The sequence below is a fragment of the Pecten maximus genome, chromosome 8 (genome assembly GCF_902652985.1).
Source record: "Pecten maximus chromosome 8, xPecMax1.1, whole genome shotgun sequence".
Classification (NCBI taxonomy): domain Eukaryota; kingdom Metazoa; phylum Mollusca; class Bivalvia; order Pectinida; family Pectinidae; genus Pecten; species Pecten maximus.
This window is the reverse complement of record NC_047022.1, coordinates 33069481-33084183: the sequence shown is the minus strand read 5'-3', so window position 1 is coordinate 33084183 and position 14703 is coordinate 33069481. Positions and strand designations below refer to the sequence as shown.

At 38.2% G+C, this 14703-nt stretch overlaps 1 protein-coding gene and 1 long non-coding RNA gene across 2 annotated transcripts in view; both read left to right on the top strand.

Moving 5' to 3' along the window:
• The window catches only part of LOC117333252 (probable E3 ubiquitin-protein ligase HECTD4), a 67800-nt gene that overhangs the window by 19390 nt on the left and 33707 nt on the right, over positions 1-14703 (top strand). Inside the window, 18 exon segments of the mRNA XM_033892466.1 lie at positions 27-136; positions 1662-1863; positions 2129-2248; positions 2647-2915; positions 3481-3645; positions 3913-4099; positions 4315-4416; positions 4782-4870; positions 5130-5317; positions 7785-7911; positions 8098-8236; positions 11004-11114; positions 11116-11171; positions 11471-11617; positions 11952-12139; positions 12529-12760; positions 13090-13298; positions 14231-14411. Of these exon segments, the coding sequence (XP_033748357.1) occupies positions 27-136; positions 1662-1863; positions 2129-2248; positions 2647-2915; positions 3481-3645; positions 3913-4099; positions 4315-4416; positions 4782-4870; positions 5130-5317; positions 7785-7911; positions 8098-8236; positions 11004-11114; positions 11116-11171; positions 11471-11617; positions 11952-12139; positions 12529-12760; positions 13090-13298; positions 14231-14411 (2822 nt within the window).
• Positions 8491-9095, top strand: LOC117333253. Its single transcript, XR_004533861.1, has 3 exons — positions 8491-8573; positions 8634-8678; positions 8982-9095. It is a non-coding gene; the product is annotated as an uncharacterized LOC117333253 (long non-coding RNA).

The window sequence follows — 14703 nt, the reverse complement described above, 5'->3', positions numbered from 1 at the left end:
AAAGATTTCTGTTATTTGCCCTGCAGGCGGCCTTACTGCTGAAAAGTCAGGTCCAGGCTGTCATACAAGAGGAGATGGATATGGATTCAGATATGGAAGTCATCGATCTGATTGGTCAGCCTATCAATATCATTGTGTAAGTCATCAATCTAATTGGTCAGCCTATCAATATCATTGTGTAAGTCATCAATCTGATTGGTCAGCTTATCAATATTCCTGTGTAAGTCATCAATCTTGATTGGTCAGACTATCAATATCATTGTGTAAGTCATCAATCTTGATTGGTCAGATTATCAATATCATTGTGTAAGTCATCAATCTGATTGGTCAGCCTATCAATATCCATTTGTTAGTCATCAATCTGATTGGTCAGCCTATCAATATTCCTGTGTAAGTCATCAATCTGATTGGTCAGCCTATCAATATTCCTGTGTAAGTCACCAATCTGATTGGTCGGCCTATCAATATTCCTGTGTAAGTCATCAATCTGATTGGTCAGCCTATCAATACATGGCTTTTTCTCCTGGCTTTTTGGGGCCGTTAATGGGCCCCATTCCCAATTGAAATTATTTTATATTTAAGCCAAATTCCCAAAATTTGCTGTTTCCTCCTGAAAAAATCTTTCCCAATTCATCAATTTTCTTCCCAAAATGAGACAAAAAGGTCCCTTCCTAAACCAATGAGAAAATTGCCCTGCAATATAAATGTGTTCATTCTGATTAGTCAGCCTATCAGTGTCACCGTTACAGTCATTTTGATCAACATTGATATACAGTCAAACCTGCTCTAACGACCGCCTGTCTATAACGACCGATTTTAAGATTTCCCATGAGATTTTACTATATAGCAACCCTCTGTATAATGACCACCTGTCTAATGTGACTAACGACCGGTGATTTTGGAATGACGGTCGCTCGTTTGTTTTCTATAGCAACTGATTTCTGTCAGCCATCTTCTGCTCTCGGCAGTCATCCCTCATAAAATCCCTGGAAAATTCAGACACTTTGACCCTAGCCTGATTATATCAGCAAAAGGCCCCCACAACCCTTACCTGATTAAACAAAAGACCCCTACCACCTGTTAGCCTATAATTACTGTAGCTGCCTTAGCCTGGGGCTCAATGAGAGGAGTCGGGTCACCATGCGTGTCAGTGTGTTACATTACAACTGTGCATAGGTGGCTTTCATTTGACACGGTCAGTTTATTCTGTGATTACAGCTAGGATACATGACTTCAAGGACAAACACTGGTCATATCTGTCAACAAGATTTACTCACATGAAAGTCAATAATGCCTTTCTTAATTGTAGCTGTCAGTAGGAGCGTTTGTACTGCCGCCATCTTTAATTAGTCAATACTAATAAAAAGTCGTAAACTGCCACTAATATCCGGATTTCAATTAGGGGTCAAATAAAAAAATCTTTTGGTTTTAAGAAGTTAGTTTATGTCACAAAATTATTAGTAGTAACACAAATATAATTGATTAATTATTGTGTTTTCTTTTTTTTTTAATTGAAGAAAGAAAGGAAGATAATTTGATAAATACATTTAGCATTATTTCTGAACAAAATATTTGAAAAAGTATCCATAAGACCATTTTGTGTGAATATGTTTAGTTTGTTCTGAAAGCTTTATTATAAATGTTCTGCTATGAATACACAGAAATGAGCTGAAAGACAAGGAAGAGCAGGGTTTTCTGGCCGGCCTTAAGATCCCTGCTCCCTGGGCGTCAGGCAAGGCTCTGGAGAGTATCCACCCTGTCCGGGACAACTACAAGTTTAAAGAGACTGTCCATATCCCTGGGGCTCGCTGTCTCTATTTGAGGTTTGACCCACGATGCTCATCGCAATATGATTACGACAAGGTAATCCCTCTTGAATAAATGTTGAAAATTGAAAAGAGTATTTTAAAGAAAAAATTATCAACATGATATATTTTCAGATATTTTCAACTGGTGTCTTTGCAAAATTTTAAATTGTCAACTTCAGGAAACATATCACTGTCTTTAGGTATTTGATTTTCAACATTATTTTTTTTCTTTGGAATATGAATTGGTCTAACAGTACCATTATGATAAGAAAAACAATCTTTGAAATGCCAAATCTGATAGATTATTTGCTGTTTTAAAGCTTGTACTGTATGCTGGATCAACCACCAGTGCTAAAAAGGTGGCCGAGTATGGAGGAAATACATTTGGCTTTGGCAGCAGAAGTGTGCTGGGATCTGGCTGGCCCAAAGACCTGGTTAAGGTAGAAATATTCCAAACATAGGGACGAGATTTTCAAAACCATACCCTTTAAACATTCCAGTATAATTCTCTTCCTCCCAACTCTCCTCTAATATGTCTGAAACTGTTGTTGTCAACTGATTTCAGTCTAATTAAATTGTACACTTAATATTTCTTCATCTTATATCTTTATATATTAGTGAAATGTTTGTGTTTGTTAATACTTGCATACTTGTTCATACACTCAACACAATTTTCTGTGTGTTTTAAGCACATGGACATCTCAGTGTTGTTTGATGACAAAAGCAAATTTTAACATATGTAATGAGCCTTCTATTCTGCTGTCTGCAAAATGAAATAAACATTTATAGCATTGGGAAATAAGTTGTCGGTGGCCTCATATACATCATACTGTTGCAGATTGACGGTGACAGTGTAACATTCTCGTTTGAGATGCGCAGCGGCCGTGAACACAACACTCCAGATAAAGCTATGTGGGGATTCCATGTTACGGTTCGGGCCCAGGAGTCGACGGAGGAGGTGTCCAATGGTCTCCCCTTCTTGGCAGACTTGGCCCTCGGCCTGTCTGTACTGGCCTGTACCATGCTACAGCTGTTATACCACGGACCAGAGACATCCCGTGAGGAGGGAAGCTGTGCTCACCTACTCAAATCCAAGTTCCTACAGAGGTCTGATTTAGATTCCATATCTGCCACATGTAAAGAATTTGATAACCGAAGTGTGAACCATTTGATAAAAGAAAATGATATAAACTCTGCTTTCTTTTATAAAAGTTAAATGAATGTGTTTCTGGAAATAGTTCTTCATCTCTACAATAAATATTCTGTAAAATCCATAACTGGTATAAACAATTCAGTATTTGTGGTATTTGGACACTTTCTCTTTGAAGCGCTAATTGATCTTGGTCACTAATATGTTTGTTCCTGTTGTTAATTTGCATCCAGTGTGAAATCTTTACTCAGTATAAAGTGACATGTTTGGATTGTGTTTGTGTGCTTCACATTGCTTTTTATTATGGTAGTGAGATTAATATATGCTGGCTTGTAATAAGTCAATATAGACTTGTGTCATCTTCATTAGTGCATATCTCAACATCATTATATAAATAGGTCATTAAATCTAACTCAATTCAAATCACCACAATAATATTTCTTCGAAAAAGTAAATGATAGGGTTTATTACCTTTGTTTCCAATACATCAGTGTTTTGTATTTATGCACACATTGATTACAGGTGCGTGTGGCGGTCCCCCTCTGTAATGACACTGTCCCCCTCCACCTCCCCTCAGGAGGCAGATACACAGTCCCCTCTCCCCAGGGTCAGACTTCCTTCCGAGGTCCTACATGGCTTCCGCAAACTCTCCAAGCGTCAGAAGGTGCCACTCAGACAAAGTATAAGGTAAGCTAGTCAATGACCAAATATTCTTCAGTAGCTGTTTGTTATACAAACTTACATGCTGCAAACATTTACTGGGTAATCACATTGTCCAGACTTTCAAAGACAACAAACTGTAGTTTGATATAATCAGTTAAAATTTTTGTTCTAACAGAATTTTTTTTTAAATTTATTGAGAAAATGTAAAAACAAATTAAATCTCTAAAATCTGATTCCCAATATTGAAATCAGTGATGAGAACTGGTTGAGAAAAGTTACTTGACCCCTCAGGGAGATCCTACAGCCAGAGGAGCTAGAGGAGAGGATTGTGTCAACTGTGATAAAACATCTCTCACTGGAGGATACTGTACACCACCTCATGTCCGAGGAACGAGAACACTCGGACGAGTTCTCCCTACTCTGTGTAGTGGTGGAGGAAGTGTATCGCCGATTCAACACTCTTATGAGGCAGCTACAGGTAAAATACACAATAAGCAGGAATCTACAGATGAAATATCCATTAGTAAGAGAGAGAGAGGTAAACATATCCAGTCTGGTGGATATACCAAAAGTATTGACCTTTCTAACTGTAAATCAGTACTGATAATCAAACGTAAAAACCAAGTCATTAATATATATGTTAATTCCATTGTATAACAATGACTTTGACAGTATGTGTGGTGACTGTTTTAGGGTCTGGCTGACCTGGAACAGAGATGGTACAATGAGGTACAGGAACATAAGGCCGACAGCCAGCAGGCTCCTCCATTCTTCCATGATTATCATCTACAGGAGGTTGGTGGCTATAACAGAATAATCAAATATCTTTTTATTAACTTGAGTAACCATGTCAACATAAGGAACAACTGCAACAAAAGTTACAATTTCGAATCTAAGTAACCATAACAATACTTGTCATAAAGTTCTTAGTTAGGTTTGGGAGCCTTTCTGATCCATTTGGTAGCCATAGCAGCACAAATAACCATAGCAACGTTGGTGTCTATAGCATCTCTAGTAGCCATAGCAACTCAAGTTATTATAATTGCAGTTTAAGGTACCTTTTATAAGTCAATATATATAAGACAAAACGTTGAACAACTTATTTAAATAAATCAGATTCTGTGTTCAGAATACAAACATCAAGTGTTAACAACTTACAGGGTAATATTAAGGAGCTGAACATGCTGTGCTTTGTCAAGGATGTCCTGTTAGATCCTGCTGAGGTAGAGGAGGCCATGAAAATGTTACGGTAAGTCTGAACTGGTTGAGACAGATCATTCTTTGTGGAACTGAAAAATGAATTGAATTTTTTACAGATTCAGAGTTCTTAAATGTCAGTTAGCAGTGATGTAGGGAGTTCAATTTTGTTGACATTCCTCTAGAGAGTATTATCAATTTGATATTTTAGTTCAAAATTTGATGTTTATTGATAGGTCCAAATTTGATGTTTATTGATGGGTCCAAATTTGATGTTTATTGATAGGTCCAAATTTGATGTTTATTGATAGGTCCAAATTTGATGAAGATGTAAGATCAAATGAGGTCGTCGCCAAAGAGATGTGTATGGTACGAACAAAGCACATTGTAAAGGGTATTCTATCCCGACTTGATCTGTTATTACAAGTGACCATTACCCCACACTACAGCGATATGATGACAAGGACTGTGTCTCACTACTCAGAACTGCCACAGACAGGTAGGTACTAATGTTATCTACTTACCAAATCTTACAGACAAAACAAGCAGCTTATGTAGCCGTTGTCACCTGTTCTCACCTCGGAAGTAAGTGTCGTCCCTTATTACAGCTGTATGAAGTAAGTGTCGTCCCTTATTATACCTCTGCAACGAAGTTAGGGGGGTATACTGGAATCAGGTTGTCCGTCCGTCTGTCTGTAGACGCATTTTGTCCGGATGCGGATTGCTATGGCAACTGGTCACTATAAACAGGTTTTCTGATAAGAACCATAACTTTAAGTTTGTCCGGACAACTCCTCCTAAACCGAAGGGCCGATTTCAATGAAACTTCATACAAATATGGAGGACCATGTGTAGATGTGCATGCCACTTTCTTTTTCTCAAAATTATGGTTGCTTTGGCAACTGGTCACTATAAGCAGGTTTTCCGATAAGAACCATAACTTTAAGTTTGTCCGGACAACTCCTCCTAAACCGAAGGGCCGATTTCAATGAAACTTCACACATATATAGAGGACAATGTGTAGATGTGCAACTCACTTTCTTTTTCTCAAAATTATGGTTGCTATGGCAACTGGTCACTATAAACAGGTTTTCCGATAAGAACCATAACTTTATGTTGTCTGGACAACTCCTCCTAAACCGAAGGGCCGATTTCAAGGAAACTTAACACAAATATAGAGGACCATGTGTAAATGTACATGCCACTTTCGTTTTCTCAAAATTATGGTTGCTATGGCAACTGGTCACTATATTACTGGGTTGTCTTAGTTGGCCTCTAATTAACAGTTCCAATTCACTATTGACTTGTGCAGATTTGGGGGGGGGGGTATTAGTCAGCCATCCTGGCGACAGTTCTAGTTACAGCTGTATGAAGTAGGTGTCCTCCCTTATTACAGCTGTATGAAGTAAGCGTCGTCCCTTATTACAGCTGTATGAAGTAAGCGTCGTCCCTTATTACAGTTGTATGAAGTAAGTGTGGCCTCTTATTACAGCTGTATGAAGTAAGCGTCGTCCCTTATTACAGCTGTATGAAGTAAGTGTCGTCCCTCATTACAGCTGTATGAAGTAAGTGTCGTCCCTTATTACAGCTGTATGAAGTAAGTGTCGTCCCTTATTACAGCTGTATGAAGTAAGTGTCGTCCCTTATTACAGCTGTATGAAGTAAGTGTCCTGCCTTATTACAGCTGTATGATGTAAGTGTCGTCCCTTATTACAGCTGTATGAAGTAAGTGTCCTCCGGCCCTTATTACTGTTGTATGAAGTAAGTGTCCTCCCTTATTACAGCTGTATGAAGTAAGTGTTGTCCCTTATTACAGCTGTATGAAGTAAGTGTCGTCCCTTATTACAGTTGTATGAAGTAAGCGTCGTCCCTTATTACAGCTGTATGAAGTAAGCGTCGTCCCTTATTACTGCTGTATGAAGTAAGTGTCCTCCCTTATTACTGCTGTATGAAGTAAGTGTCGTCCCTTATTACAGCTGTATGATGTAAGTGTCGTCCCTTATTACAGCTGTATGAAGTAAGTGTCCTCCGGCCCTTATTACTGTTGTATGAAGTAAGTGTCCTCCCTTATTACAGCTGTATGAAGTAAGTGTCGTCCCTTATTACAGCTGTATGAAGTAAGCGTCGTCCCTTATTACATCTGTATGAAGTAAGCGTCGTCCCTTATTACAGCTGTATGAAGTAAGCGTCGTCCCTCATTACATCTGTATGAAGTAAGCGTCGTCCCTTATAACAGCTGTATGAAGTAAGCGTCGTCCCTTATTACATCTGTATGAAGTAAGCGTCGTCCCTTATTACAGCTGTATGAAGTAAGCGTCGTCCCTTATTACAGCTGACAAAACTATAGCCAGGTGTTAAAACAGGCACACCTTAAGACTGATCCTCATCTGATACATATATATATATAGGTAAGGTTTTATGAGTCCCTTATTACAGCTGTATGAAGTAAGTGTCGTCCCTTATTACAGCTGTATGAAGTAAGTGTCGTCCCTTATTACAGCTGTATTAAGTAAGTGTCGTCCCTTATTACAGCTGTATGAAGTAAGTGTCGTCCCTCATTACAGCTGTATGAAGTAAGCGTCGTCCCTTATTACAGCTGTATGAAGTAAGTGTCGTCCCTTATTACAGCTGTATGAAGTAAGTGTCGTCCCTTATTACAGCTGTATGAAGTAAGTGTCGTCCCTCATTACAGCTGTATGAAGTAAGCGTCGTCCCTTATTACAGCTGTATGAAGTAAGCGTCGTCCCTTATTACAGCTGTATGAAGTAAGTGTCGTCCCTTATTACAGCTGTATGAAGTAAGTTTCCTTTCTTATTACAGCTGTATGAAGTAAGTTTCCTTTCTTATTACAGCTGTATGAAGTAAGTGTCGTCCCTTATTACAGCTGTGGTTTTAACTTTCATATTGAAGGAAAGTTAAGTTACAAATTTCAATGAAAGTGTGCAACTATTTGTTGTGAATTTCAGGTGGTTCCGTTAGGTCGGATACTGACATGGCACAGCCAGTCCATGTGTTATCAAGGAGTATGTCCGCTCCCACTGGTGTAGAGAGTATTTATGATGAATTTGTACTCGACATTCTTAAGATACGCAGGTAAGTTTTCATTTTGAATGGGAATAAATGAAGTAACCTTTGTCTCCAAGAACTACTTTTTTTCCATTTTGCCAATATCAGAGGAAATTTGACTTTATCCTAATATACCCACACAGATGATATACCAGTTACTAATATTAGCTTTTAAGTAAATGCTTTGACTGTGATGTTTGATTCACACTTCAGCAGAAAGCGCCATGGCCAGAGAAAAGGTCCAGCATCCGTACTGCAGGAACTTGTGGAGGATGATAACAAGGACATCCCACCACATGTGGTACTAGTGGATCAACTCTTCTCTTTTATAGGCAGTGACCCAGAGAAGGCTGTAAGTATCAAAATCAAACTGGGCTTTGTAGGTTTCATTTATACACAACATACAAGAAAAGTCATAGATAAAATTCGAATATGATTTATTACTTTTAGATTTCTCAGCAACATGAATTACAATCTTAATTTTGGCTCTTCTTGGGGGCTACTCACCATGTTGTATACATTTACTAAAATACAACCATAACTTCATATTAAAAACACATGATCCAATTAATTAATTTTGATATAACCTGTAAAGGTAGTTATTATCTGAATGGGGAAAAAGAATTCCCTGGAATTCTAATGGCCATTGAACAAGGCAAATCTCCACTAAGTAAGGTAACCTGGAACAGGTTACATAACTAAGCCCTGGAACAGGGTAAATCTCAACTAAGGGAGGTTACCTGGAACAGGTTACATTAAACTAAGCCCTGGAACAGGGTAAATCTCTAAGGAAGGTAACCTGGAACAGGTTATGTAATGAAAACCCTGGAACAGGGTAAATCTCAAATTAAGGGAGGTAACCTGGAACAGGTTACATAACTAAGCCCTGGAACAGGGTACATCTCAACTAAGTAAGGTAACCTGGAACAGGTTACATAACTAAGCCCTGGAACAGGGTAAATCTCAACTAAGGGAGGTTACCTGGAACAGGTTACATTAAACTAAGCCCTGGAACAGGGTAAATCTCTAAGGAAGGTAACCTGGAACAGGTTATGTAATGAAAACCCTGGAACAGGGTAAATCTCAAATTAAGGGAGGTAACCTGGAACAGGTTACATAACTAAGCCCTGGAACAGGGTACATCTCAACTAAGGGAGGTAACCTGGAACAGGTTATATAACTAAGCCCTGGAACAGGGTACATCTCAACTAAGGGAGGTAACCTGGAACAGGTTACATAACTAAACCCTGGAACAGGGTAAAGGAACTGGATGGTTATATATATATACTACAAAACTACAACAAAATAAACTAAAGCCGCAAGCTACTAGTGACTAGAATAGGTTGAAACAAAACATAATAAACCTGAACACAAACATAATATGTGGTGAGTAGCCCATATAACTGCATGTGTTAAACGAAACAAAAACATCAAACTAAGATAGAGATCCAACAATGACCTCAAACATAAAATCAATTACTATATGATTACAATTCTATGTTAAAAGTTACATGTTTACACCTGATCAAGATTTATTAAATACATGACTATATATATTGCTACCCTATGGTGATGACCTGGGGATGGTGGGTGGGTACGATTCAACGACAAATGTAATGCTTGTATAAATTTCACGTGCTGTCCCTTTTACAATTCCAATTTTAACTGTTCTATTATATTTACTTGGCTCTCATTGGTTGATTCTGGTCACGTGTTACCTACTTCTCTACTAAATTTGCATATGCGCAAGATGTAAACAAACCACTGTCTATTCATCAAGTAAGCCACTATTTATTTTCTAATATACTTGATCAGACTGATAGAGAATTTGATAATAAAATAACCTGTTAGTGGATAACCAGTAGCTAGCAATATATATATATATGTTGTGTATAAACTCAAATTAACCAAATTTCCATTTTATACACAACATACAAGAAAAGTCATAGATAAAATTTGAATATGATTTATTACTTTTAGATTTCTCAGCAACATGAATTACAATCTTAATTTTGGCTCTTCTTGGGGGCTACTCACCATGTTGTATACATTTACTAACATATAACCATAACTTCATATTAAAAACACATGATCAAATTAATTAATTTTGATATAACCTGTAAAGGTAGTTATTATCTGAATGGGGAAAAAGAATTCCCTGGAATTCTAATGGCCAAACGAATGAATTGTGCTGTGTGTGTATAGCAACAATGAATGAGAGCCCCAAGAAGATTTTCATTTACCTCAGGGTTGCATTTAGCTCAACATCTCAGAAATTTTAATTACTACTGTAACAGCAGCCAACCTTGGTATCAAGTTAGCTCACAGGGTGAACAACTTGAATCCTATGACAAATATTTAGAATTGGAATATTTAGATTGTAATTTTGGGTTTATGAAACATGAAATTTTTTTTTTATATGCTTTCACAAAATGTCAAATTGACTCTTAATTTCTTACTCACCTTCATTAAATAGTGTACTTCAACATACAATTTCACAGAACTCTAAAACTTGCTTCCATGCATATTTCCTTTTGTATCCAAAGTTTTGGCTTATTTAGGTTTTTTGAAGTGGCTAACACTATGTACCAGTGCAAATATTATATAAGTGTAAGGTGAAAACGGGTGAAAACAAGTAACCTTTAATTGAGGTGAAACAAAATTCAGGATGAATTACATATTTTACATCATGTATCAATTTGTTAAGATTTCATCTGTCAGCTATAATTCATCACTAGGTTATTGATAATGGAGCCCCACTCGATTTGCACTCTTCTCAGAAGAGAAGCCTTCTAAGAAAATCGCATTCCCTTATATGTAAATCGAATAAACCGGTAGAATATAACCCAAAACAAACAAGTTTTTAAGTTTTCTCAGACACTATGACACAAACATGTGCATGTATGTGTCATAAATCCTTCTCTAGTGAAACTCATCACTCGCACACTTAAACATGGTCGCCGCTATCTTGGAAGATAAATCTTCCAGCTTCGAGACGGAAGAGGAAGAAGAGCTACAAATCGAGTGGCAGGAAGATATATTCTAGAAGGAGAAGAGAGCAAATCAAGTGGGGCTTGTGTTTAATATATACTCAAAGTAAGTCTGTTTGGCCTATACAGATTTCCAGTAAGGACTTCCTGTCGGCAGCACAGACACGCTGGCGCCGAGGGAACACACGTAAACAGGCACTTGTTCATATGAAGGAGTTACTGACAGCTGCATCACGTGTAGGGAGGGGCCACACACCTTGTGGCCGCTGTCACAGCTGTTTTACAACACGGACCATGGTATGTCTGTCCATAGAATATGTGGTAAATTATTTAATAAGCATTGTGGGGGACATATCCATTCGATCATTATTTTATATTTCTCAGACTAAACATAGAATAAGAAATAAAAAAGTAATCTTTTTTTACAAACCAGAATTTATTTGCAGTTTTATATTAGTTAATATTGTTCTGTTATTTGTAATGAGCAAATTTAACAGAACGGAGAAGTTTAAAGTTAGTGTTATTGAAGTAAAATGAACTGATTGTGTTGTCATACACTCAACATCAAATAAACATCGGAGAGTTTGTGCTGACAGTGTTGAAGAGCTGACCTGTGGCGGGATGGTGAATCAGGTGAGAGAAGCCTTTGCGGAGACCATGACGTCTGTGGTACAGTTGGCCGCACGCTATCCTATAGCCTGCTGTAACAGTATCGGACTGCTCTGTATCATACCCTACACCAGGTCTGTAACTGTCATGCTAAATCACTTATATTTTGTAAATTATGAGATAATCAAATTTGAATTTTAAATTGATTTTAAATTTTAGAAGGTATTTTTAAAATCTTGCAGATGTTTGTACAGATACATTTAAACATCTAGCTTGTATCAAAATCCTCCCTTAACAGAGATTTAAAGCATAATTTTAAAAATCAGAAATTCCAAAAATTGATACTTTATAAACTTAAGGTAATTTTTTATGAGCTTATCTGCTGTGTAGTGTGAATTGAAAATGATAATCATATCATGCCGAAGGTGAATGAGAACTTGTACATTTATGCGAATTATCTTGTTCTAGGGCAGAGGAGAAGTGTCTGGTGCGATCTGGGTTGGTCCATCTGTTAGACAAACTGTGTAGCTTAGCCAATCATAGGACAGATAGCTCCAACACAGAGACTCAATCAACCAATCAGAAAGTGTCTGCCATGGCATGGGCAGGCTTTCAGGTCCTTGCCAACCGCTGTGTCATGTGGGAAACAGAGGATGGTAAGTGTTATGATAGGAAGACAAAGGAATGTCTTGATAGATGGGATAAGATCTTAGGCAAGTGTAAGGTATGATATTTAGCTGTTCTAATCAACAACTGCAGCAGTGAAAACAGGATTCGACTTATGTTTTTACATTTGTTCTTCCACATTGTAGCAGTGAGAATATAGATAGTAAATCTATCTGTCATGAAGACATTCTGTTAAGTAAATCTATCTGTGATGAAGACATTCTGTTAAGTAAATCTATCTGTGATGAAAACATTCTGTTAAGTAAATCTATCTGTGATGAAGACATTCTGTTAAGTAAATCTATCTGTGATGAAGACATTCTGTTAAGTAAATCTATCTGTGATGAAGACATTCTGTTAAGTATTTGTCACTGTTTAGGTTTACACCTAGAGCAGTTGGAACACTCGGGTCTAGCTCGCCAGGTATCTGTGTTGCTCACCAACCACCTAGCCCGTGCCACGGAATGTATTGGCAATGAGGCTGCAGGAACAGAGGCCCTACAGGACGTGCTCAGTCTCCTCAACAACCTGTCTCGTAGTCGGATGGGACGAGCAATCCTCAGTCAGCCAGCATGTGTCTCCAAACTCCTCTCCTTGCTGCTTGACCAGAGGTAGGATTGACAATGCATTTTCAGATGGATTAGTTATCTTGTCACCATGTAATATTTACAGATTAAACAACAAGTCCAGATGTATTTTATAATAACAAAATATAACTTAACTGTCACTGTACCAATCTTGTTGTCTTAGTTTATATTTTTGTATTTCCTTGTACATCAAGGAAAGAAATGTATCGAATAGAAACCATACCGTATGATATGAATAGTTTTGACTAAGTCAATATTGTATACAAACTTATCTCACTTTGGTGTTCATGTGACCATGCAACTATCTGCTTTGTGAATATATATATATTCAGTCAATAAACCATCTATTGTAGACCGTCACCGAAGCTAGTGCTAATCATACTACAGCTGTGCCGTGTGGCATTACCTCTGATGAGTACACTGGACTGTGAGACAGTAGAACTGCCGGCCTGGGGTCAACATCTCTACTCCAGCCACTGGAGCACAGCCAAATCCATCTCAGATCCTCCAGCTAAGATTGTCAGCCTCCTGCTGGCCAAACTCGGAGACTTTCTTGTCCCAGGTATAGTAGTTCTGTCAAATAGGAGGTTTTCAGCCTCCTGCTGGTCAAATTCGGAGACTTTCTTGTCCCAGGTATAGTAGAACTGTCAAATAGGAGGTTGTCAGCCTCCTGCTGGCCAAACTCAGAGACTTTCTTGTCCCATGTATAGTAGAACTGTCAAATAGGAGGTTGTCAGCCTCCTGCTGGCCGAACTCGGAGACTTTCTTGTCCCAGGTATAGTAGAACTGTCAAATAGGAGGTTGTCAGCCTCCTGCTGGCCAAACTCAGAGACTTTCTTGTCCCATGTATAGTAGAACTGTCAAATAGGAGGTTGTCAGCCTCCTTCTGGCCAAACTCGGAGACTTTCTTGTCCCAGGTATAGTAGTTCTGTCAAATAGGAGGTTGTCAGCCTCCTGCTGGCCAAACTCGGAGACTTTCTTGTCCCAGGTATAGTAGTTCTGTCAAATAGGAGGTTTTCAGCCTCCTGCTGGCCAAACTCGGAGACTTTCTTGTCCCAGGTATAGTAGAACTGTCAAATAGGAGGTTGTCAGCCTCCTGCTGGCCATACTCGGAGACTTTCTTGTCCCAGGTATAGTAGAACTGTCAAATAGGAGATTGCAGATCATGGCATGAAGGTGATATCATTAAAAGAAACCTTTCCATCTTGTTTGAAATTCAGGTTTTATTATAATAGTAATACTATGTACATGTAGTAATGGAATATTATTATAAAAAAAATATATAAAGTTTTGCTGATAATTAGAAAAAGTTTAAAGGATAGCTCAAAGTTTGTATGTGGATAAAAGGTAACTTACAGTAGAAAAGAATGAACATGTTTAATCAGAAGAAACCATTATAAAATAAATCAAGTCTTGACAGTGTCAACATTTTATACAATTATATATAATTTTGGAAATAATTAACTGTATTTTCTTGACTTGTTCGGTGCTCAGGTGACCATGCGACTATCTGTAGTCGACGCCCATCCACAGACAACCTCCATCGCGGAGCATCTAATGGGGGACTGGACAAGGACAAAGTGGAGGACAGTGATATACAGGCTGGTAGACTGTCAGTATTTATACACAAACGAGAGGACCAACTGTCTCACGAGGTCATACAGCCTCTTCTTAGGTAGGTCATGTCGTTAATGCCTTGCTTCATGTAGGTCAATGTCATACAGCCTCTTCTCAGGTAGGTCATGTCGTTAAAACCTTGCTTCATGTAGGTCAATGTCATACAGCCTCTTCTTAGGTAGGTCATGTCGTTAAAGCCTTGCTTCATGTAGGTCAATGTCATACAGCCTCTTCTTAGGTAGGTCATGTCCTTAAAGCCTTGCTTCATGTAGGTCAATGTCATACAGCCTCTTCTCAGGTAGGTCTTAACCTTAATGCCTTGCTTCATGTAGGTCAATGTCATACAGCCT